The following is a 26,510-nucleotide window of genomic DNA, read 5'->3' on the forward strand; positions in this document are numbered from 1 at the left end:
AACTGGCCCGTAAGTGTCTCTGTAGGTGTATGTGAAAACGCCAACTGGCCAGTAAGTGTCTCTGTAGGTGTATGTGAAAACGCCAACTGGCCAGTAAGTGTCCCTGTAGGTGGATGTGAAAACGCCAACTGGCCAGTAAGTGTCCCTGTAGGTGGATGTGAAAACGCCAACTGGCCAGTAAGTGTCCCTGTAGGTGTATGTGAAATCTCCAACTGGTCAGTAAGTGTCTCTGTAGGTGTATGTGAAAACGCCAACTGGCCAGTAAGTGTCTCTGTAGGTGTATGTGAAAACGCCAACTGGCCAGTAAGTGTCTCTGTAGGTGTATGTGAAAACACCAACTGGCCAGTAAGTGTCTCTGTAGGTGTATGTGAAAACGCCAACTGGCCAGTAAGTGTCTCTGTAGGTGGATGTGAAAACGCCAACTGGCCAGTAAGTGTCTCTGTAGTGTATGTGAAAACGCCAACTAGCCAGTAAGTGTCTCTGTAGGTGTATGTGAAAACACCAACTGGCCAGTTAGTGTCTCTGTAGGTGGATGTGAAAACGCCAACTGGCCAGTAAGTGTCCCTGTAGGTGGATGTGAAAACGCCAACTGGCATGTAAGTGTCCCTGTAGGTGTATGTGAAAACGCCAACTAGCCAGTAAGTGTCTCTGTAGGTGTATGTGAAAACACCAACTGGCCAGTTAGTGTCTCTGTAGGTGGATGTGAAAACGCCAACTGGCCAGTAAGTGTCCCTGTAGGTGGATGTGAAAACGCCAACTGGCCAGTAAGTGTCCCTGTAGGTGTATGTGAAAACGCCAACTGGCCAGTAAGTGTCTCTGTATGTGTATGTGAAAACGCCAACTGGCCAGTAAGTGTCCCTGTAGGTGGATGTGAAAACGCCAACTGGCCAGTAAGTGTCCCTGTAGGTGTATGTGAAAACGCCAACTGGCCAGTAAGTGTCTCTGTAGGTAGATGTGAAAACGCCAACTAGCCAGTAAGTGTCCCTGTAGGTGTATGTGAAAATGCCAACTGGCCAGTATGTGTCTCTGTAGGTGTATGTGAAAACGCCAACTGGCCAGTATGTGTCTCTGTAGGTGGATGTGAAAACGCCAACTGGCCAGTAAGTGTCTCTGTATGTGTATGTGAAAACGCCAACTGGCCAGTAAGTGTCTCTGTAGGTGTATGTGAAAACGCCAACTGGCCAGTAAGTGTCCCTGTAGGTGGATGTGAAAACGCCAACTGGCCAGTAAGTGTCCCTGTAGGTGTATGTGAAAACGCCAACTGGCCAGTAAGTGTCTCTGTAGGTGTATGTGAAAACGCCAACTGGCCAGTAAGTGTCTCTGTAGGTCTATGTGAAAACGCCAACTGGCCAGTAAGTGTCTCTGTAGGTGTTTGTGAAAACGCCAACTGGCAAGTAAGTGTCCCTGTAGGTGGATGTGAAAACGCCAACTGGCCAGTAAGTGTCCCTGTAGGTGTATGTGAAAACTCCAACTGGTCAGTAAGTGTCTCTGTAGGTGTATGTGAAAACGCCAACTGGCCAGTAAGTGTCTGTGTAGGTGTATGTGAAAACGCCAACTGGCCAGTAAGTGTCTCTGTAGGTGTATGTGAAAACGCCAACTGGCCAGTAAGTGTCTCTGTAGGTGTATGTGAAAACGCCAACTGGCCAGTAAGTGTCTCTGTAGGTGGATGTGAAAACGCCAACTGGCCAGTAAGTGTCCCTGTAGGTGGATGTGAAAACGCCAACTGGCATGTAAGTGTCCCTGTAGGTGTATGTGAAAACGCCAACTGGCCAGTAAGTGTCCCTGTAGGTGGATGTGAAAACGCCAACTGGCCAGTAAGTGTTCCTGTAGGTGTATGTGAAAACGCCAACTGGCCAGTAAGTGTCCCTGTAGGTGGATGTGAAAACGCCAACTAGCCAGTAAGTGTCTCTGTAGGTGTATGTGAAAACACCAACTGGCCCGTAAGTGTCTCTGTAGGTGTATGTGAAAACGCCAACTGGCCAGTAAGTGTCTCTGTAGGTGTATGTGAAAACGCCAACTGGCCAGTAAGTGTCCCTGTAGGTGGATGTGAAAACGCCAACTGGCCAGTAAGTGTCCCTGTAGGTGTATGTGAAAACGCCAACTGGCCAGTAAGTGTCTCTGTAGGTGGATGTGAAAACGCCAACTGGCCAGTAAGTGTCCCTGTAGGTGGATGTGAAAACGCCAACTGGACAGTAAGTGTCTCTGTAGGTGTATGTGAAAACGCCAACTGGCCAGTAAGTGTCCCTGTAGGTGGATGTGAAAACTCCAACTGGCCAGTAAGTGTCCCTGTAGGTGTATGTGAAAACGCCAACTGGCCAGTAAGTGTCTCTGTAGGTGTATGTGAAAACGCCAACTGGCCAGTAAGTGTCTCTGTAGGTGGATGTGAAAACGCCAACTGGCCAGTAAGTGTCTCTGTAGGTGTATGTGAAAACGCCAACTGGCCAGTAAGTGTCTCTGTAGGTGTATGTGAAAAATAACTGGACACATTGATTAGCACACCTGCAATAAAGGAGGCCTAGCATCGCACTGAGGCTGGCCAAAAGTTGGATTGCCTGCTTTTAGAGAACTGAAGTTACTTTACATTATTTTAATATATATTTTGATGGTGCTTGGTATGAAAAATTGCATTGCTATTGGCTCCAGGTTTAGGAGCAGTGAGCTGACGCCCAGGTTGTAGATGGTTTTCTTGACTCCAATATTTGCAAATCAGTTCTCAGTTCACAATTCTATAAGTTGCTTTATTGTCAGACAGTTGAGGTGGAGAATCAGATGTGAGCACAAGACACATTATACACGGCCCTCAGCCTCTTATTTTGGTTTACCAATATCCTGGACTGATTTCCAACATCGCGTAACAGGCGCATGTCATTTTATCTCCGATTAGTATCAATTCTTTATTTTATGTGAGTCTCTGATTCTTATTATTGGATTTAACACAGTGCAAAAACCTTAAAGGGACACTATAGTCACCAGAACAACTACAGCTTATTGAATGATATACAGCTTATTTTATAGGACACAGATCATTGTATAGGATACAGCTTATTGAATGATATACAGCTTATTTTATAGGACACAGATCATTGTATAGGATACAGCTTATTGAATGATATACAGCTTATTTTATAGGACACAGATCATTGTATAGGATACAGCTTATTTTATAGGACACAGATCATTGTATAGGATACAGCTTATTGAATTTGTTCTGGTGAGTAGAATCATTACCTTCAGGCTTTTTGCTGTAAACACTGTCTTTTCAGAGAAAATGCAGTGTTTACATTACAGCCTAGTGAGAACTTCACTGGCCACTCCTCAGATGGCTGTTAGAGATCCTTCCTGGGTCATGGCTGCCTAAAATGCATCCAAACATTCAGTATCTCCTCCCTCTGAATGCAGACACTGAACTTTCCTCATAGAGAAACATTGATTCAATTCATCTCTATGAGGAGATGCTGATTGGCCAGGGCTGTGTTTGAATTTTGCTGGCTCTGCCCCTGATCTGCCTCTTTATCAGTCTCAGCCAGTCCTATGGGGAAGCAATGTGATTGGATCAGGCCACCACTTCTGATGATGTCAGCAGACTGCTTGTTTTTTCTGAGTCTAAGAGTATGCAGAGCTACAGCTTCAGGCTTGAATACAGTAAGATTTTTACTATATTTATGGAGGCATGAGGGGCCCAGGGGGGCTAGATGGTGGTTTTAATACTATAGGGTCAGGAATATATGTTTGTGTTCCTGATCCTATTGTGATCCTTTAAATAAATGGGTTACCTTACTAATATTAAAGGAACACTATAGTCACCTAATTTACTTTAGCTAAATAGAGCCGTTTTAGTGTATAGATCATTCCCCTGCAATTTCACTGCTCAATTCACTGTCATTTAGGAGTTAAATCACTTTGTTTCTGTTTATGCAGCCCTAGCCACACCTCCCCTGGCTATGATTGACAGAGCCTGCATGAAAAAAAACTGGTTTCACTTTCAAACAGATGTAATTTACCTTAAATAATTGTATCTCAATCTCTAAATTGAACTTTAATCACATACAGGAGGCTCTTGCAGGGTCTAGCAAGCTATTAACAGAGCAGGGGATAAGAAAATCTTAATTAAACAGAACTTGCAGGAAGTGTTTATGGAAGGCTGTGCAAGTCACATGCAGGGAGGTGTGACTAGGGTTCATAAACAAAGGGATTTAACTCCTAAATGGCAGAGGATTGAGCAGTGAGGCTGCAGGGGCATGTTCTATATACCAAAACTGATTCATTAAGCTGAAGTTGTTCAGGTGACTATAGTGTCCCTTTAATCTAATTTGTATTACAATTATTGGATTATTAAAGTATTTAATTTGTACTTCTCAAACGTATCTCTCGCTCTCAGCATAAGCTAAAATGTTTACATAATATTGTATCTATGTATATATATCAGGTTGTAGGTTATAATAAGTGTTCTAAAGAGTGCTTAAAGGGTCACTCTAAGCAAGCACCATAACTACTTCATCTTTAAGGGGTTATAGTCAAAGGCACTGTCCCTGAAGACTCTCTTTAAAAAATAAAAAAAAAAGTTTAATTCCGGAGTTAAATACCATTTTTGTTTGAGCCATTTTTGTGCACCCATCGTGTCAGTGATCATAACACCATAAACACAGTGCATCGTCTTTCTCATTAGGTCTTATACCATGTTTAAAATGTGTTCATTTTCAGAATTAATATTCTAGAAAAAGTAAAAATATAATATCTTAAGAAAGTTTTCTCTTCATTTATCGCTACAAGGCTGTTTAGTTAATTTAGCTGTTTGGAGCCTTTACAGGCGTGTAAGGTGTTCATTGAATTACTTCTTTCATTTTGGAAGACCCCCCAGTAGTGAGATTCACCCGGCAATCTCCACTTCCTAAAATAAAACACTGAACTGAAACAGTATGTGAAATATACAGCTATCATTTATCTAGCGGGAAGCTGTATGTTTTTGAAGTATAACTGCACTTTTAGGGTCTGGAAAAGCAGGGTAAATATTTCTATGGGAACACCATGTCTTAAAGCCCACTCAACATGTGGAGAACGTCTTCCAGAAGAAGTTTTTGCACGTAGACCTCTCCTTGCCAGAAGGATGGATAAATGTCGACCTCTGTGGCCTGTACTGCATGTCCACTTCTTCTCGATTTGTAGTAGGTATGTCGTCCTCCTGCGATGAAGTCCAATCAAATATGGCAGAAAGGGCGGCCAGAAAAGCATTCTTCCTGACTTCTGACATGTCCTGTGTTAGAGAGAAGGAGATATTCAGTGCTCAGAATATTTAATATTGGAATTCTACCAATCCTTATGATTGTCAATGTCCCTTACTCCAAGCAGACATGGCCACTATTGACTAGAGTGTCGCCATGTTGACTACTGTTGTAAAAGATGCTGCACACAACACAACTATAGACTGTCAGTTAATTACTAAAGTGTGGATTGACAGGAATTCAGATTGGATTTAAAGTTAGCTTAACATTTTAGACCAAAATAGACAATTTTAGGAATATTTGTGAGAATTGAAAGTGAATTCCAAATAGCCAAACTGCAAACATAGCTGGCTTAGATATATATATTTTTTCAGAGCTGCAGAAGCCGGAAGCAGCGGCCGTTGCCGTTGGTTGGCTGAGATTGTAGGGTTACACCACTGGCAGCACAGGGGTTAAACGCTATATGTGCGGCGCTGCACATTCAGACTCCACGCACCATGACCACTTCAAATGATTTAAGTAAACCTTTACATTTGAAACTTTGAATTTGCTGTGAATTGAACAACCTTTGAATGTTATCATACAGTGCCATCTTACCATTTAAATGGACCGAGTTAATAAAACTCCTATCAGAGGTTCCCCCATCTCTGCAGCTTCTGACATGAGCTCTCCACCAAACCCGGAAGTAACTCAGGCAGTTAATGTTCCCTTAACTTTCTATTTCTCTCCTGGACTTTATCTCAGAAGCAGTGCTTTATGGACAGAGCTAGGGCGTTGTAGATCAAGTGACGGCTTTTACTGCCATCATGACTCGCACAGCAGTATTTTTAGAACAAAAAGACAGTCGGTGTAAGCTGGGGAGAGGCAGAAAATGGCATGTTTTCTCAAAAGTGACAGACATTTCCAGATTTGCAGTTTTTATTAGTTGGCTCCGAAAAATAAGACTTTTCAAAAGAATTTCAGCTATTGCTCGTTACCTGCACAGTGAACAAACTGCTCCTGAATTTGGAGACAGTCAGGATTTCCAACCTTCTCTTAACCACTTTATCACCTATTTCTCTGCGTCAAAAAAGAAAATGACCCTAACATTTATTTCAAACATAAAATATATAGCTAGCACATAAATATGAAAAAAACTAAACCGAATCTAGTTTGTTCTCCAATGATGGCTCCCCTCGCCCCCCAAAACACACACATATGACGGATGCATGTTTGTCCATTCCTTACAGAAACGATGTCAGGATAACCCCTTCACCTCCTTATTGATTATATCTTGCAATATCTCAGAGCCAGTCCATAAGAATAAAAACAAAAATACCCTTTTTGTCACAAACAATTAGTGAAACAGAAATAGCGTAATAAAAATGATCAATACTCTTGCATATTGGGGATTTCGAATGAACCTGATGGTATTCTGCTTCCAAAAAACATCACCTAAATATAAAAAATCGTATCTACATCAGGGCCGTTCTCAGGATCACAATATGGGGTTACAAACCAAATTTGTGTTTTCGTCAACGAAGTGAAAAGGTTGGCAAGAGGCTTCAGGCTGACAAAGCATCATGAGAGTTAGAGGCCCTGCCGGTCTATTTAGTATTGTAGAGTTAAGCCATTTGTTATAAATTATGTCTCCACTTGTCAAATGAGCCAAAACAGTGCTATGTGTTTGGAAAAACTGTGTTCTTACAGGGTCTGCATGCGTTGTAGCCATTTGTAGATAAGTACGTTCATAGATTTAATTTAATAGAAGACCTGCATCTCAAAACCCCAAGGTGAATTGGAAGGAAATCAATGGCTAAATAAACTTATAAAAGAAAGATGTAGTTCTCTGGTTGGGTACTCAGTGCGGCCTGTACAGTTAATTAAATCTCTCCAATTTTAAAGGCTCCTATTTCAAAGAATCATTTACTTTTTTTTCAGTTTTTTGAAAAAGTTCCAGGAAACAGTCCATAAATGTAACCATTAAACTGGGTTATTACATTAAAATCGTAAGGGGAAGTGCAGCGGTGGAGTCTGGCAGTACATTATCTGTCAGAATCTGTCATTTTTTCTATGAATTTGCTGCAGACGTATGTGTAAAAGGTTAGAGTCGCGTCTTTAAAAAACCACTGATGTCACAGAAAAATGATGGTGCTTTATAATAATTAGCCATTTGATTTGTTCTTTCCTTTCCCCTTTTACTAACATCTGTAAAAAAAAAAAAGCAGAATTATGTTATTTCACTATTATTAAATGTCACGGTACTTTGTCAAGGACGTAGCGTGCGCTCCAGAGAAAAAGATTTATAAAATTAAAGATTTAGCTACACGTGAATGCAAAACGTAACTTATAAAAGACTGACTGCGAGGATTTTTCATTTTTTTTTTAAATGTCCCTTTGTGGTTAATTCACCAAAGAATGAATGCTAGTGAACTGGGGTGCCATCTGGGGAGTTTATCCTATTGCTGATTATCACAAGCTCTATCCCTTATCCTGAATGTTTATTCCATATATCCACCACCCTATCAATGAGGCAATAGTTACTAAGTGATTAGATATATCAGTGACTATAATTCACTAAGTATGTTCCTGAAATGTCTACTACAATCTGCAGTTTGATAATCCCTGAAAATTGAAGGGACAGTCTCAGCCACACCTCCCAAGAGTCCCTATTTAGGAGGACAGTCCCTACTTTGAGCCCAAATCCCTCTGTCGATCTTTTCTAAGAGCTCCATATTGTTGGTGTGTCTGAATGTATAACAGAGCTCCACAGCAATAATACTCCCAGTAATGTGTCTGAGTGTATAACAGAGCTCCACGGCAATAATACTCCAAGTAATGTGTCTGAGTGTATAACAGAGCCCCACATCAATAATACTCTCAGTAATGTGTCTGAGTGTATAACAGAGCTCCACAGCAATAATACTCCCAGTAATGTGTCTGAGTGTATAACAGAGCCCCACAGTAATAATACTCCCAGTAATGTGTCTGAGTGTATAACAGAGCTCCACAGCAATAATACTGCCAGTAATGTGTCTGAGTGTATAACAGAGCTCCACAGCAATAATACTCCCAGTAATGTGTCTGAGTGTATAACAGAGCCCCACAGCAATAATACTCCCAGTAATGTGTCTGAGTGTATAACAGAGCTCCACAGTAATAATACTCCCAGTAATGTGTCTGAGTGTATAACAGAGCCCCACAGTAATAATACTCCCAGTAATGTGTCTGAGTGTATAACAGAGCTCCACAGCAATAATACTCCCAGTAATATGTCTGAGTGTATAACAGAGCCCCACAGTAATAATACTCCCAGTAATGTGTCTGAGTGTATAACAGAGCCCCACAGTAATAATACTCCCAGTAATGTGTCTGAGTGTATAACAGAGCTCCACAGCAATAATACTCCCAGTAATGTGTCTGAGTGTATAACAGAGCTCCACAACAATAATACTCTCAGTAATGTGTCTGAGTGTATAACAGAGCCCCGCAGTAATAATACTCCCAGTAATGTGTCTGAGTGTATAACAGAGCCCCACATCAATAATACTCTCAGTAATGTGTCTGAGTGTATAACAGAGCCCCACAGCAATAATACTCCCAGTAATGTGTCTGAGTGTATAACAGAGCTCCACAGCAATGATACTCCCAGTAATGTGTCTGAGTGTATAACAGAGCTCCACAACAATAATACTCTCAGTAATGTGTCTGAGTGTATAACAGAGCCCCACATCAATAATACTCTCAGTAATGTGTCTGAGTGTATAACAGAGCCCCACAGCTATAATACTCCCAGTAATGTGTCTGAGTGTATAACAGAGCCCCACAGCAATAATACTCCCAGTAATGTGTCTGAGTGTATAACAGAGCTCCACAGCAATAATACTCCCAGTAATGTGTCTGAGTGTATAACAGAGCTCCACAGCAATAATACTCCCAGTAATGTGTCTCAGTGTATAACAGAGCTCCACGGCAATAATACTCCCAGTAATGTGTCTCAGTGTATAACAGAGCTCCACGGCAATAATACTCCCAGTAATGTGTGTGAGTGTATCACAGAGCTCCACGGCAATAATACTCCCAGTAATGTGTCTGAGTGTATAACAGAGCTCCACAGCAATAATACTCCCAGTAATGTGTCAGTGTGTATAACAGAGCTCCACAGCAATAATACTCCCAGTAATGTGTCTGAGTGTAAAACAGAGCTCCACATTAATAATACTCCCAGTAATGTGTCTGTGTGTATAACAGAGCTCCACAGCAATAATACTCCCAGTAATGTGTCTCAGTGTATAACAGAGCTCCACGGCAATAATACTCCCAGTAATGTGTCTCAGTGTATAACAGAGCTCCACGGCAATAATACTCCCAGTAATGTGTCTGAGTGTATAACAGAGCTCCACAGCAATAATACTCCCAGTAATGTATCTGAGTGTATAACAGAGCTCCACAGCAATAATACTCCCAGTAATGTGTCTGAGTGTATAACAGAGCTCCACAGCAATAATACTCCCAGTAATGTGTCTGAGTGTATAACAGAGCTCCACAGCAATAATACTCCCAGTAATGTGTCTGAGTGTATAACAGAGCTCCACAGCGATAATACTCCCAGTAATGTGTATGAGTGTATATTAGAGCCCCACAGTAATAATACTCCCAGTAATGTGTCTGAGTGTATAACAGAGCTCCACAGCAATAATACTCCCAGTAATGTGTCTGAGTGTATAACAGAGCTCCACAGCAATAATACTCCCAGTAATGTGTCTGAGTGTATAACAGAGCCCCACAGTAATAATACTCCCAGTAATGTGTCTGAGTGTATAACAGAGCTCCACAGCAATAATACTCCCAGTAATGTGTCTGAGTGTATAACAGAGCCCCACAGCAATAATACTCCCAGTAATGTGTCTGAGTGTATAACAGAGCCCCACAGTAATAATACTCCCAGTAATGTGTCTGAGTGTATAACAGAGCTCCACAGCAATAATACTCCCAGTAATGTGTCTGAGTGTATAATAGAGCTCCCCAACAGTAATACTCCCAGCAATGTGTCTGAGTATATAACAGAGCTCCACAGCAATAATACTCCCAGTAATGTGTCTGAGTGTATAACAGAGCTCCACAGTAATAATACTCCCAGTAATGTGTCTGAGTGTATAACAGAGCCCCACATCAATAATACTCTCAGTAATGTGTCTGAGTGTATAACAGAGCCCCACAGCAATAATACTCCCAGTAATGTGTCTGAGCGTATAACAGAGCTCCACAGCAATAATACTCCCAGTAATGTGTCTGAGTGTATAACAGAGCTCCACAGCAATAATACTCCCAGTAATGTGTCTGAGTGTATAACAGAGCTCCACAGCAATAATACTCCCAGTAATGTGTCTGAGTGTATAACAGAGCTCCACAGCAATACTACTCCCAGTAATGTGTCTGAGTGTATAACAGAGCTCCACAGCGATAATACTCCCAGTAATGTGTCTGAGTGTATAACAGAGCTCCACAGCAATAATACTCCCAGTAATGTGTCTGAGTGTATAACAGAGCTCCACAGCAATAATACTCCCAGTAATGTGTCTGAGTGTATAACAGAGCTCCACAGCAATAATACTCCCAGTAATGTGTCTGAGTGTATAACAGAGCTCCACAGCAATACTACTCCCAGTAATGTGTCTGAGTGTATAACAGAGCTCCACAGCGATAATACTCCCAGTAATGTGTCTGAGTGTATAACAGAGCTCCACAGCAATAATACTCCCAGTAATGTATCTGAGTGTATAACAGAGCTCCACAGCAATAATACTCCCAGTAATGTGTCTGAGTGTATAACAGAGCTCCACAGCGATAATACTCTCAGTAATGTGTCTGAGTGTATAACAGAGCTCCACAGCAATAATACTCCCAGTAATGTATCTGAGTGTATAACAGAGCTCCACAGCAATAATACTCCCAGTAGTGTGTCTGAGTGTATAACAGAGCTCCACAGTAATAATACTCCCAGTAATGTGTCTTTAAACCACAATAAATGTGTTTAGAACTCGGTCTGTGGAAATAAGACTCATTATATTTATTCCAGATTACATTTTAGTTCCATAAATTATTAGAAAGTCACCTAAAGGTTTTCAGAACAGGCCGCCCATGGTCACACCCCCAGCCATCCTCTAAAAGTAAAGATTCCCTCTTTATCCATTTAAAATATTGGGAGGTATGGTCTCACTCCCAGCACTGATATCACCTCATGTTAATAAAGTGATCTGTGGTTATATAAGCAGCTCACTGCTGTTTTTGAGAAATGCCACTATTGTTGACATCATAACGTTTCCACGTTCATGACTGGCTGCGAGACAGGCAGCCATTAGGGGATCTGGACTGTAACGGACCGTTTCAGCAGACAAGGGGTTAAAATCCGTTTAGGCGATAATCCCCTTTTCACAGACAGGCACAGCTACTGTAGAATCACCAAAACTCACGAATTGGATATAAGTGAATGCACCAAACTCCCGAACTGCATACAAGGGAATAAGGTAGCACTCCAAACTCCCGAACCGGAACCTCACGAATAGCTGCTAGCAGACGAACAGGAAAAGCTCCCAAGCGGCTTACACTCCTGGCAATCAGTCTCCAACAGCATACAGTGAATCCCCCCAAGAACGAGACAAGGCTCCATGTTGAGGGTCAAGCAGTGGTCTGAGGTGCTGGCACACCCAGCCTGGTTTTTATTACAGTCTTTTCAAATACAGGACCGCCCACAGGGAGGGATAAAACAACCAATCACATATCAGTTACATCCCACATATTCCCTCCCCTTATACTGAGAGGAAACTCAATTACACATACAGTTAAACATACTTTCTACCCAAGTTTCATAACTCTAAAATCATACATCACATTCACATAAAAATTACATATTCACAATCAATCCATTCAGGGAACAACATATAAAAAAATGGCATGAATCAGACCAGGGGTTCAAAAGTTAGTAAAATATCTTTTGGGCCCTGGCTGGCACATGGCTATCTGGCTCAGACCGGTTTTACAGAGCCCTCTATCCTGGAGACAATGGGAAAATAATCCAATTATATCCAGGGATAGAGGCAGACTCCATTGAGCACATGGTTGCAAAAAGACATAAAATACAATAAAATACACAAGGTTACATTTACTACTTAAAATAAAGACATGCAACATATCACTAGATAGCTTAGGTATGAGCGCATATTATTGAATGGCGCTCAGACCACACATTTACAGTTCAATTGCCATGGAGCTAAAGTCTTTCCCATAGTCTTTCATTATATGAATGGGCTCCATGGTATAGCTATCCGGGGTATCACCGCTCACACAGGGCAAGTACCGAATGCCATGGAGCTAAAGTCTTTCCCATAGTCTTTCATTATATGAATGGGCTCCATGGTATAGCTATCCGGGGTATCACCGCTCACACAGGGCAAGTACCGAATGGCCCTGTATTTAAAGGGCCAGAATGAGTGACATACACTCTGGTATGGCCGAATACTGTTTTTAAAGGGCCCAATCTCCCAGGGCCATAGTCCAAAGGCAGCAGGCGGGCAACCAGGCTTCTCCAATGCAATGTGGCGAGATTGCTCTCGTCACATGGACAGAAATAGATTAAGTTAATAAATCCATTCTACATCTGGTATCAAGCAGCAAACTATGCCAATGCCATACAATGAGGAGCAGATTCCAGTGATTGCTGTGCATGCGCAGCGCATCCTCAATGTTTACTTATGACAAACATCTGATTGGACATAGATCATCAAGCTTGATGGAGGAGGCTCTGGCTGCAGCGATGAGACTGGCGCTGGAATCAAGGTCATTTTTAATGACTTTTAAATATTTTATTCATTTTAAGGGGGGAGGGGCAGTAATATGCAGTAGTAAGGAACACGTCACATTATATAAACATTTTTCATTAGAGTGTAGCTTTAAACATTGTTTCTTCTTTATCTGAATCAGCTTTCACCAAAATTAGCTACAGATTTCTGATGGCTAACTTCGTTTTACAAATGGATCAATTGAAAGCAGTTAAGAACGGAAAACAAGTTATAACGTGACCAATCTGTCACTGGCCATTTACAACTGTCTGAGCAATATTCCAGGTACACAACAAACGTCCATGAATGAAGCCATTCTTAAAGGAATTGTGACGTTTCATTCCCTTACCTCGTTAAATTACTGGGGTGAGTGGTTCACAGACACTCACCGGCTTCTGGCCAGGGCAACATCGCCATCCCATGATGCCCAGAGCACATACACGCTTGTTATATGGGAGTGTGTGCATGTTTCGCATTTCCCACATTGCCCACAAGCATGGTATTAAGGGGTTAGATTAACTTCATACCTCCCAAGTGTCTATTTAGGGGGGTCAGTCGCTATTTTGGACCCAAATCCCTCTGTCCCTCTTTTCTCCCCTAATGTTCCTCTTTTCTTGCCTTTCCATATTGTTGGGGTGTCTTAGTGTATAACAGAGCTGTTTAGAAACCTTATTACATTTTAGTTGCATAAATTGTTATTATTAAGTCACCTAGACAGAACAGCACCATCTCTAAAATGAAAGAAACTCACCTTTACTCCGCCTCTGATCCGCCTCCTTGTCTGAGATCATCAGAATTGACTATCTGAGCCAATCCAATGCTTTCCAATAGGAATTCATTGTGAGACTATTGCACATCAGCATCTTCTCATAGAGATGCATTGAATCAATGCATCTCTATGAGGAACGTTCATCACCTTTGTGCAGAGCGTGGAGATGCTGAATGTCAGTACTGCACAACCAAGGAAGCACCTCTAGTGGCCATCTAAGTGATGATCTAAGTGATGGCCACTGAAGGGTTTCCTTGGGCAGTAATGCAAACACTGTCTTTTCCATGAAAATGCCTGCAGGTACAGGCAATAGACACCATAAAATATACATTGAGCTGGAGTTGTTCTGGTGACTATAGTGTCCCTTTTAAACTGCCCCTATTTGTCCATCTGAAACATATGGAGAAATTGACAGAATATGGTCAAATGTAAAAAAATGATACCACAATCCATGGCTTTTAGTTTTAGTACGTTATCGGGTTTTTCTAAAAACGTACATGTGACAGATTTAAAGGGACCATAACACACCATCATACATAAACATTTACATGGGTGAGTGAATGCTATAATATGTATCCACTGTTTCACAGATTATATAACTACAATGCACAGATTATCTATTTTCAGTGACGAAAATTCCGATTTTTTTTTTAATTCTTTATTTTTGTTGTGCGGGGGGTTACAGACATATCAACATACGCCACAACAGCGTGTCACAGTTTGTACATAGAATAAACACTGGCGTGAGGATTCGCACGTTTTTGTAAATTTGGTAAGTTCAACTAAACAATTATTTCAACAGAGTGAGAAGTAGCTAGGAAGGCTAGCATATTTAAGTATAATTATAAAAGTAGCATAAGTAAACGTTGCTTACATGAAACATCATAGGAGAACACGTTTAAGTTCGCTTTAGGTTTGGCTTTGATGTAGTGCCCTCTGCCTGCCCTCTGAACCAAATGGCTGGTCGTTAGGTGGCGTTATATCAAATGCATGTAGTTTTTTTTTGTTTGGGTTAAGCCTAATTAAATGAAGGCAAATACAGGCGTGTGGTTAAATGTTATACAAGTCAAGTTATGAAAGACAGAGCCACAACAACTTCAATAAACATACAAAGATGAAACAAAAAGATGTGGCAAAGATAAAGCTATACTTGCTTTTTCTAACTTAACTGGAGTTATTGAGTCTCTCATACTTGGACTGCTTTGTCAAACTAATATAATAAGGAAACCATATCTGAATAAAAAGTTAACTTGGTCAACCTGTGGGCAGCCGTGGCAGCTGGTGTTGGGGAGGAATAAGCAGGATAACCTTGCAACACTAGCTATGCAGGTTGGACATTGTAATGCTATTAAGCAAGCTTAGTCTAAAAGTGGCAGTGTCGCTAGTATTACAGGCTAGGTCGTCTGATTACATAGTTTACCAACTTGAAGCGATCAAGTCCAATGAGACTCGCTGAGTGCCGACTTTGTCGTCTAGAAAGCAATGTCCCGGTGTGGATAGCCATTAGAGGTTGCTAAATTGTATCCGCACGGACAGAACAGGCTGTGCCCCAAAGTGTTCTCGGCTGTGGGCGGCGTGAAGTGGGGCTGCGGGCCGGCGGGCCGGCGGGCCATCTGTCAGCCGATGCCCCTACTGGGGAGGCTGGCATCTCGCGCTGGTCGGGTCGGCAGGGGTTTGGTAGGTCGTAGCTGTGAGGAGTGAGCACCCCAGCCCCAGGCCGGTATGAAGGCCAGCACCTGCGGGCCACAGACACGGGATCTCGCAGTGGAGGCCGAGTCTTCCCTCTGTTGGGCGCCTTGGAGAGCTTGGATGTTTCGCCATCGCCTGCAACGGTTGGGCTTCCGGCGGTGTGGCTGGTGCTGTGGAGGTGTTCTCCGGGGGGCCTTCGGCCCAGGAAGGAATGCGGTGTGGTCAGACTTTCCTGGCCCCTGCGACTTCACCGTGGCTGCTGGGTAAGTAGTTGTAGATGGTTGCAGCGCTTTCGGGTGGCCCCTGGCTGGAGAGTGGTTAGGTATCACTTTCTTCCCGTATATTGGGGCCCCTTGCTGGCAGTGGGTCGAGCTTCTGGATTGGGAGGCCTCCAAGGTTTGTCCCGTCGGCTTTGGGCTTTGGTGAGTGCCTGTCCGGTCGGGAGTCTCTCTTGGTCATTCTCGGGTGAGTTCCTTCGTGTGGACAGGGGAGAGTCTCTCATTCTCCTCTCCAGCTTAAGCCAGAAGGCCTCAAAGATGGCGCTGATTCTGTCGTCTGTAGTTTGCTGCGCCGCTGCCGAGGGCCCACGTGGGTGGTCCGCCATGTCGGGATCAGTCAGCTTAGCTTGGAGTTGTTGCCTTAGAGCAGGTGAACGGCCTCCCGGGACTGGGATAACCCCCGCCGGTCCATAGGGGGGAGGACGTGGGCCCGTATTCAGCCTTCCAGCCTCGTGTGGCAGCGGGAGAGCGGCCGTCTCTCCCGCGCCTGTCGGCTTCGCAGGACAAACGGAGTAATCTCTCAGGTAGCTCTGCATAGTGGGAGTCATTAGAAGCCCCTTAACGTCACCGCTATCTCGGTATCCTTATATTTCGAGTTTAGGTCGTTTGGGGGCTTTTATAGCGCAATCTTTGTCTCTGGTAGCAGGAGCTGTTCCGATTAGCGTCCGCTCTGCTTGGCGGTCAGGCCCCGCCCCCGAAAATTCCGATTTTTAAAGAGACATTCCAGGTGGAAATGTACCATAGTTTAATACATTGATGATTTATTAAAAATAAAAAAATATATATATTTCTCATTGATGTTCCGGTTTGTTACATATCCAGATGCCAATCTTAGCCTTCCCATTGTATTCAATGACAGCGTGGATCATATCTGATAATTGATCAGCAGATATCTATAAGATAGTTTATTCAGCTGGTGATAGAAGTTCTAGTTCGCAATAAGAAGGTGACTATAACATCCGTTCAAGCTGATAGCAATCACATGCCAGCTCAGAGTGATAGGGGTTATAGCAGTTATAGGCAACTGAATGTAGGGACACTGTGACAAGCATGGCCCCCAACAGTCCCGATTCCTGTGGGACAGTCTTGATTTTTGGGAATGGTCACGGTGTCCTGACCTTGTCCCCAACAAGCATAGCGTAAGCGCCTCATTAGACTTTCTCGTGCTACGCTCAGGGCACTAGGACCCTGCAAAGTGCTGAAACAGTGCTCCCTTCATGTCCTGACCTCAGTAGGCTAGCCTGCTTGCATTAATGCACGGCTGACCTGCTTCCTTTGGGTGGAGCCAGCGATACAATTGTATCACTGTTACACCCGCTTTACCCTCTCCCATTGGAATCCTGCTTCTCTGGACCTCAATGTTGGTGGTATGGACTGGGGACCTCCTTGCCCCATAATCCAAGAGATGATTATATGGAGCTTGGAATATCGCCTTAAGATATTTTCTATTTTCTGCTCGAGTGAATGAACCTCTTCCCAGTACATTATGTAGATTGAACATATACATAACTCCAAATAAAAAATCACTAATTCAAATCACAGACTTCCCAATACAACTCAATGAGAAGTCTTTGCAAGGCAGGTGTTCTGGGCGATTGACCTTTTCAGTTTAGCTGCACTGAGCTAACCAAACCAGGAAGTAACAAGACTTGTTGTCTGATTGACAGCCAGGGGGATGTAACAAGTTTCAGTCATTAAAGGACCACTCTACACCTTCAGCTGACTTAAGTGCCCCATGGAGTGGGGAGCGTGTCCTATTTTAATTCTAGTTTATAGAGATGATTTCTATTTGCACTTTTCCATTAAGTTATAAAACTTAAGACTGTCTATCAAAAGGACAACTTCAGAGGATTCTAATAGAGAATCCTCAGATTTTTTTTTCCCTGTGAAGAGACTTAGAGAATCCTCAGATTGGTAATTTCCCTGTGAAGAGACTTAGAGAGTCCTCAGATTGGTTATTTCCCTGTGAAGAGACTTAGAGAATCCTCAGATTGGTTATTTCCCTGTGAAGAGACTTAGAGAATCCTCAGATTGGTTATTTCCCTGTGAAGAGACTTAGAGAATCCTCAGATTGGTTATTTCCCTGTGAAGAGACTTAGAGAATCCTCAGATTGGTTATTTCCCTGTGAAGAGATTTAGAGAATCCTCAGATTGGTAATTTCCCTGTGAAGAGACTTAGAGAATCCTCAGATTGGTTAATTCCCTGTGAAGAGACTTAGAGAATCCTCAGATTGGTTATTTCCCTGTGAAGAGACTTAGAGAATCCTCAGATTGGTTATTTCCCTGTGAAGAGACTTAGAGAATCCTCAGATTGGTTATTTCCCTGTGAAGAGACTTAGAGAATCCTCAGATTGGTTATTTCCCTGTGAAGCGACTGAATGTCTGTCTCTTCCAGAGAAGAAGGGGAGGGCTTGCAAGGTGTGGGGTCATAAAAACTACAAGATATACCCCCAATAGCAACACACAGCAAGAAATGGGATATGTCTGCTAAATAGCAATTTCCCCTCAATCTTTGGAGTGTTCTTTTAAGGTGCCAATTTCTATTGAATGCTGCACTTTTCATACATGAAGCACTCAAGCAAGCTAAACGGCTTTAGGGGTCTGGAGTGTCCCTTTAATACATTCATAGCAAGGCAAGGTTACTCGGTGACATGTAAGGAAGGCTTGTCTTTTTGCAGATAACACATTTAATCATAACAGATGGTAAATCAAATGGGAAAATGTCTAACAAATAGAGAGAATAGACAAGTATTTGGGACTTAATCTAAAATACTGGATTCAGTGCTCCAGCTTGACAAATCCTATATAGAAAGGGAAGGAGATACATGGAATAACCTTCTAGAGAAAGCAGGGCACTGATAGTGAAAGAGTAGTAGATACCAGGAACAATCTTCCAGTACATGTAACAGTGATGTACACAATGTGCAGTAAAGGTAACACTAATGTTGAGGCATAACATACCTGGAACAGCCTTCCAGTAAAAAGTCTAAAAGGTTATTGAAATTATAGTTATTTCCCAGAATGGCCTTCCGGTGGAAGCAGTATAGTCTAATATTTATTATTTATTACTTCTAAATAGTTTTGGGGTTGCTTTTTACACTCCCAAAACTACCCCTTTAAAAATAAGCAAAGCAAGATGTCATGGTTTCTAATAAGAGCTTAGATAGCGAGACAGATTGATCCATCCCCTGGCTGGATGAAGTTGCTGACACTGTCCCCCCGTTTGCAGTTCATACCTTGCCTTCGCTGACTGTCAGCTTGTCCTGCCGGGTAACCGCAGCGGCCTGGAGTGTGCGGGAAGTCACCAGGAGAAGGAGAAAGAAACTCATTGGAAGGAACATCTTGTTCATATGGGGCTCAGGAAGCTTCTTTCTAGCGGTTTGGCTTTTCCGTAATTTGTAGCTTTTTATACAGTTCTATCGTAGCCCCCAGCAGTGACGCATAAATAAGGGTAATTAACCGGCTCATTACACTCTCAGGGAATTTAAATAGCATAATTAAATCTTCTTTACGCAAGCCGGAAACTCATGAGTGAGTATTCACACAACTGAATGGGGGGCTTGCGTTAGTACCTGGGGTGGGGGGCATAAGCACAGAGGGGTGAATGGAGTCTTAATATGAGAAGCTGTTTATGGGTCTGCCTCTATTATTCCATAATTATACTGAGAATACAAAGTCTGCCATCCCAACGTATCAGGTCTATTCATCAAGTGTCAAGCTTATAATAAACCTAGTTACCAGAAAATGACGAGGATTTCAGATATCTGCCAACACAGAATGTGACGGCAGAGAAGAACCATTCGGCCCATCTAGTCTGCCCAATTTTCTAAATACTTTCATTAGTCCCTGGCCTTATCTTATAGTTAGGATAGCCTTATGCCTATCCCACACATGCTTAAACTCCCTCACCGTGTTAACCTCTACCACTTCAGCTGGAAGGCTATTCCATGCATCCACTACCCTCTCAGTAAAGTAATACTTCCTGATATTATTTTTAAACCTTTGCCCCTCTAATTTAAGACTATGTCCTCTTGTTGTGGTGGTTTTTCTTATTTTAAATATAGTCTCCTCCTTTACTGTGTTGATTCCCTTTATGTATTTAAATGTTTCTATCATATCCCCCCTGTCTCGTCTTTCCTCCAAGCTATACATGTTAAGATCCTTTAACCTTTCCTGGTAAGTTTTATCCTGCAATCCATGAACCAGTTTAGTAGCCCTTCTCTGTACACTCTCTCTCTCTCTCTCTAAGGTATCAATATCCTTCTGAAGATACGGTCTCCAGTACTGCGTACAATATTCCAAGTGAGGTCTCACCAGTGTTCTGTACAATGGCATGAGCACTTCCCTCTTTCTACTGCTAATACCTCTCCCTATACAACCAAGCATTCTGCTAGCATTTCCTGCTGCTCTATTACATTGTCTGCCTACCTTTAAGGCATCAGAAATAATCACCCCTAAATCCCTTTCCTCAGATGTTGAGGTTAGGACACTATCAAACAGTGGCGTACATACCAGGGTCGCAGGGGTCGCGGCTGCGACCGGGCCCGGCCACCCTGCGACCCAGGTATGTACCCACAGGGCCAGCCTCTTCTGCTGGGGGGCCCAGGAGCCGGCCACCTCCGGGCCCCCCGAGGCTGGCCCTGCTGTCACCCGGCTGGCTGGCGCGTGCGAGGGAGCACTGTCCCCTGGGTGCTCCCTCTTCAGCTCCCTCGCGCACCGCACTGAAACCGGAGCCGGAAGATGACATCATCTTCCGGCTCCGGCATCAGTACGCGGCGCGCGAGGGAGCACCCAGGGGACAGTGCTCCCTCGCGCGCCCGCCAGTCAGCCAGCCGGGTGACAGCCTGGCCAGCAACACCACTGGACCCCAGGGAATCCCCCCAGCTCTCCCACAGGTAAGGAGGCTGGGGGGAGTAAATAAAAAAAAAAAAAAACGTTTGAGTGTGTTAGTTAGTGAGTGTGTGTGTGTCTGTTACTGAGTATGTTTGTGTGCGTCTGTCACTGAGTGTGTGTCTGTCAGTAAATGTGTGCGTCTGTTCATGAGAGTGTGTGTGTGTGTGTCTTAAGCACTTACCTTTCTCCAGCGCCGGGCATCTCTCCGTCCCCATCCGCCTCTCAGCTCCGAAAGCACATGCGTGGCAAGAGCCACGCGCGCATTCAAACCGCCCATAGGAAAGCATTACTCAATGCTTTCCTATGGACGTTCAGCGTCTTCTCACTGTGATTTTCAGTGAGAATCGCAGAAAATCCTCTAGCGGCTGTCAATGAGACAGCCACTAGAGGCTGGATTAACCCTCAGTGAAACATAGCAGTTTCTCTGAAACTGCTATGTTTTCAGCTGCAGGGTTAAAACTAGAGAGACCTGGCACCCAGACCACTTCATTGAGCTGATGTGATCTGGGTGTCTGTAGTGGTCCTTTAAGTGTATGTGTTTATGCATGCACTGGCATACATACCGCGGTCGCACGGGTTGCAGCCCTGCGACCAGGTGCCCGCCGCCATGTGTTGCGGCCCCAGCCTGCGCAGAGTAAGCACTCGCGCGGGGGGAGGGGGGGCCCCGGATCAGTTTTCGCACCGGGGCCCCATGGGTTGTGTGTACGCCACTGCTATCAAATATTCTGTACTCTGCCCTTGGGTTTTTACGTCCAAGATGCATTATCTTGCACTTATTCACATTAAATGTCAGTTGCCACAACTCTGACCATTTTTCTAGTTTACCTAAATCATTAGCCATTTGGCTTATCCCTCCTGATGATATCTTAGTATCATCCGCAAAAATACATACCTTACCATCAAGACCTTCTGCAATATCACTAATAAAAATATTAAAGAGAATGGGTCCAAGTACAGATCCCTGAGGTACCCCACTGGTGACAAGCCCAAGCTTCGAATATACTCCATTGACTACAACCCTCTGTTGCCTGTCACTCAGCCACTGCCTTACCCATTCAACAATATTGGAGTCCAAACTTAAAGATTGCAGTTTATTGATAAGCCTTCTATGTGCAACAGTGTCAAGCAATGTCTGCTGCACCACCCTGATCTATAATTTTAGTTACCCAATCAAAAAAAAAATCAATAAGATTAGTTTGGCATGATCTCCCTGAAGTAAACCCATGTTGTCTATGATCTTGGATATCCATGTGTTTTTAGATGTTCAACAATCATATCCTTTAACATGGTTTCCATCACTTTCCCGACCTATTGAAGTAAGACTTACTGGCCTATAGTTGCCCGACGCTAGCCCTGCTAGTAGGCCACAGAGTTTACAGCTCGGGCAATCCAGGTGAGGGAAGCCCCAAGGTTAGTGTCACTTGATTCACCAGTGCACCCACTAATCAATAAGAGCAGTTTTGCTGATTAATCTGCTGCCTGCCTGTAATAATTTGATTAATAGCTCTGCCAAGCTCAGGAGCTCATACAGTGCGCATCCAGTCTGCTCGGCAGTCAGGCTCCGCCCCCAATATATTTTTAAAATTGCAATATTTTTAAATAATCATAAAAAAAAGAAAAAACTGTTTATCTAAAAATATAAAGTCATTTGAAAAACGTATCTAAACACATTAGTTCGAGGCCATAGATCACCTGTGACGACAGTATATTCCGAGGTTTTCCAGTTAGTCTCAATGCAAGGTGTATCGTAAAGGACACCATGCTGGCTGCTCGGCCATATCTGTTGGGCTCAAGTGACACAAATATCATAATCCCTCCTGCCATTTGTCTAAACATGGTGCCAGTCACAGGAGCTGAGATTTGTTTATTTTATACAGAAAAACAGATGCCAATCTTGATACTATATTGGGCAATGTCAAATCTAAAACCTGAAGAGGCCTTTTAATACCGCAGCAGGGACAATCACATGCCATGTTTCATTACACAAAGATATTTTAATTTTTCAGAAACGTTTGAGACATAATACTTTTACAAACGATATATAAATAATGAAGAAGACTTTTTGTATTTAGAGTTTGTGATGTTGGGACAGATTACTAGTGATATCATAGTGTTCCATCCATGTTCCAGATGGTGCTGTATGGGGAGGTTCCTGCAGCTCCCTCAGTCCATGCTTGGGTCCTTTGGAGCCCCACTGGAGCTCCTGTGTCCTCTCCCCACAGCCAGCGATTTCTTCCGCTCTTTTAGCTCGTGATTAGTGGAGACAATACCCTCGCTACGTTCACAGATGTGCTCATACTGGAAACATGAGAGAAAAAAAAGTAATGTCTCAATTACAAGTCATCTGCCTTCGTACTACGTGGGCTGCTTCACCTAATCCCAGGAGTCACCATCACCGGTGTAGACAAAGATCTAAGGAACACCCACACACAAAAAACAACAAATTACCAGGGGACGGCTCCGTCTGGCCAGCAGTTTCACATCATCCATAGTGATTGTAGTTCTCTTGGCGTGCCTGTGCAGGAGAAAAAAAAAATAAAAAATAGCGTTTACAAAAGTGGAAATGGGAAAACAGAATGAAGAGACCATGTGGTCAATAAGGTGATATTATGAAATTTTAATACGAGATTTAGGGTATTGTTAATCAATGAGTCCCAGCATCTCACACAATTCTCTAATGCATTATTCAACCCTGTGGGTGCCCTAAGTGTACCAAACACATTGTAGAGAAATATGCTCGGCACTCCTCCAGCATGTGATGGGTTAATACTTAAATGTATATAGAATATAGAATGCACACCATAACAATGTCAAAAAAATATTTAAATGTTATGTACAAAAAAGTACCAGAATGAAAACATAAGAAAAAATGAATATAAGCAAAGTAACAGCAGATCCAATAAAATAATAGTAATAAATTACCACAAAAATCCTTACAAGCCTCAGACAGAAACACGAGTCACCAAACCCCCCAACGTTTCGGCACCAACTGTCTGCCTTTATCAAGGGTACTTGAGGCCAGTTGGTGCCGAAACGTTGGGGGGTTTGGTGACTCGTGTTTCTGTCTGAGGCTTGTAAGGATTTTTGTGGTAATTTATTACTATTATTTTATTGGATCTGCCTTTACTTATATTCGTTTTTTCTTATATGTTTACATTCTGGTACTTTTTTGTACATAATACAATTTTAATATTTTTTTGACATTGTTATGGTGTGCATTCTATATACATTTGAATATTTAAAGCACTTGAGGGAGTGCTTATATGGTTTGCACCTGGCTGTTCTTATGTTGTTTTGTCTCTCCATGTGCGGTTGTTTTGAGATGGGTTAATACTTAGTAATGATAAATAGCAGCAACTTTTAGGGGCAACACCTGGAACAATTATCTGATGTATGCTAATGCTATCTATGGTGATTGTTCCAAATTCAACTGTCTTCCCAAGAATAGTTTGTGTGGCCCTGACATACATAAATGGAGCATAAAAAAGAGAAAAGCATGATAACATGGCGGTATTCTTGCTGTATTATATTCAGTGTTAATTTTGGCGGCAAATTTCAGTTTAGTTTTAGTCAGTCTTTTGACTAAAAAGCCATTTTAGTCATCTGAATTTTATTTTTAGTGTAGTTTTAGTCGACTAAATCTTCAGTAGATTTTAGTCAACACAATGAAAATCAAATGGGTTTATCTGTCTCTTTTGCCCATTCCCCAGCCTCTTTGTGTCCTCCCAGCCCCTCTAGGTGTCTCTCTCCCAAGCCCTCATGTGCCTCTTTTGCCCATTCCCCAGCCTCTTTGTGTCCTCCCAGCCCCTCTAGGTGTCTCTCTCCCAAGCCCTCATGTGCCTCTTTTGCCCATTCCCCAGCCTCTTTGTGTCCTCCCAGCCCCTCTAGGTGTCTCTCTCCCAAGCCCTCATGTGCCTCTTTTGCCCATTCCCCAGCCTCTTTGTGTCCTCCCAGCCCCTCTAGGTGTCTCTCTCCGAAGATAAAAAACAGAAAAATTCCCCTTAGTCCTAGATCAACAAAAGCGTTAAATCTATGGCTAGGAAAATGGGTCAGAATGGGTGGTACCAGCTCCACCAAGTATGGGCATGAACCCTTTATTGTAAAAATAATGAAAAACACACACAATGCTAGGGTTGTTCCCCTTTAAAGGAGAAACTACCAAGCAAGCCGGTAAAGTTATAAATAGACATTAATATTGAGCCTAATAAATCTTAGAATGTGGAGTCCAACAGATAGGAAAAAATAGGGGAGAAAAAGATATACAGAGCAATGCTAAATATTATTGATACAGTGCGTGAAAAGGATCTCTATATCAACAGTGATACACTGAAACTTTATTTGCCTACTATAAGAAAAAAGGATACAATAGCACCTGTGTATCAACAGAATAACTCTGATTCCTATAATTGCCTGTAATATCTGTCCTTGGTGCATGAATGAACCCTTCGTTCTAAATGCTGTTACCAAGGAAGCTTTTAGGTGATAATCCCCTAGACAGCACAATCCCTTCAAGTCTCTCTGTGAGATCAATCGATAGAGCAATGTAAAACACAGTATAGAGTCTTGAGAGATGTTTAGCCAGTGCCGATATAGAGAAATAGTATAGAGGGAAAAATGTCTAATGACAAGAGGAGCAGCAAAATCAGGATGTGTAATTATAAGATAAAATATAATGTAACAAAATCTGTCGCTGTTCTATTGCTGTTCCCTTACTTCTGCTAATAAACACCTTCGTGGGTGTTCTAAGCTGGGTGGCTATACTAGATGCTGTCTTTCTATCTAATGAAGTTAGACTCCAAGAAAAGTAACAAAATAAATAATTAACGAAAAGTGATCATAACCAAAATGGTGAGAAGAGGGGTTCCCTTAGTGCATAGGGAATAGTGCACTGTGATGTGCCGAGGTGCAGTGACTGGGAATCCCCCCGTGTAACCCGACGCGCGTTTCGGAGTATAAAACTCCTTCGTCAGGGGTTGAAAATTGCCGCCCAAACCCTCCCGGTATTTGAATGACAGGTGGCCAATCATGGAGGAGAGCGTTTCGTCGTCATCGATGACGTGGCATATTGAATCCACGTGAACTCAATGTGGGTGGAGTTGGATATCTCTTACGTTAGATGATTGACTGAACAACCCTTGCGTGGATGTAAACCTTCCGAAGTATTAAAGATGGATAAGCAGGAATAGTTTATTGTTTTGTCAATTGTGGTTTGGCTTTTTCTAATAAGCCATCGAGGATATATAGCGCGATCTGCAAAGCCTTGAGCTTGAAACAATGTACTTGCTATGTCCAACGCATAATAGGAATAAATATACAACTAAAGTGGTAAACTATTTATATGAATATAAAGCTGCCACTAATGTGCAGAAGGTTGAGGGATAACATTTAAGTTTATTTGAAATTGTAGATCTTTCAAATTAAAATCGATCTCTCCTGATTTCTCCAAAGCCCTCGTGTGTCTCTTTTTCCCATTCCCCAGCCTCTTTATGTCCTCCCAGACCCTCTAGGTGTCTCTCTCCCAAGCCCTCATGTGCCTCTTTGGCCCATTCCCAAGCCTCTTTATGTCCTCCCAGTTCTCTAGGTGTCGCTCTCCCAAGCCCTCGTGTGCTCTTTTTCCCATTCCCCAGCCTCTTTATGTCCTCCCAGCCCTTCTAGGTGTCTCTCTCCCAAGCCCTCATGTGCCTCTTTGGCCCATTCCCAAGCCTCTTTATGTCCTCCCAGTTCTCTAGGTGTCGCTCTCCCAAGCCCTCGTGTGCTCTTTTTCCCATTCCCCAGCCTCTTTATGTCCTCCCAGCCCTTCTAGGTGTCTCTCTCCCAAGCCCTCATGTGCCTCTTTGGCCCATTC

The 26,510-nt window shown here is 42.8% G+C and overlaps 1 protein-coding gene across 1 annotated transcript in view; it reads right to left on the reverse strand.

Annotated features, from left to right (window-relative positions):
* Positions 1 to 4,780: 4,780 nt before the first annotated feature.
* Positions 4,781 to 26,510, reverse strand: part of CENPS (centromere protein S) — a 61,646-nt gene continuing 39,916 nt past the window's right edge. The window contains exons 4-7 of the mRNA XM_063435687.1: positions 23,114 to 23,180; positions 22,830 to 22,963; positions 19,009 to 19,156; positions 4,781 to 5,251 (exon numbers count right to left, since the gene is read on the reverse strand). Coding sequence (XP_063291757.1) covers positions 5,042 to 5,251; positions 19,009 to 19,156; positions 22,830 to 22,963; positions 23,114 to 23,180 — 559 coding nt within the window. The 3' untranslated portion in view covers positions 4,781 to 5,041. The remainder of the gene's footprint in view (positions 5,252 to 19,008; positions 19,157 to 22,829; positions 22,964 to 23,113; positions 23,181 to 26,510) is intronic.

This window comes from Pelobates fuscus, chromosome 11 (assembly GCF_036172605.1).
Source record: "Pelobates fuscus isolate aPelFus1 chromosome 11, aPelFus1.pri, whole genome shotgun sequence".
Lineage (NCBI taxonomy): Eukaryota > Metazoa > Chordata > Amphibia > Anura > Pelobatidae > Pelobates > Pelobates fuscus.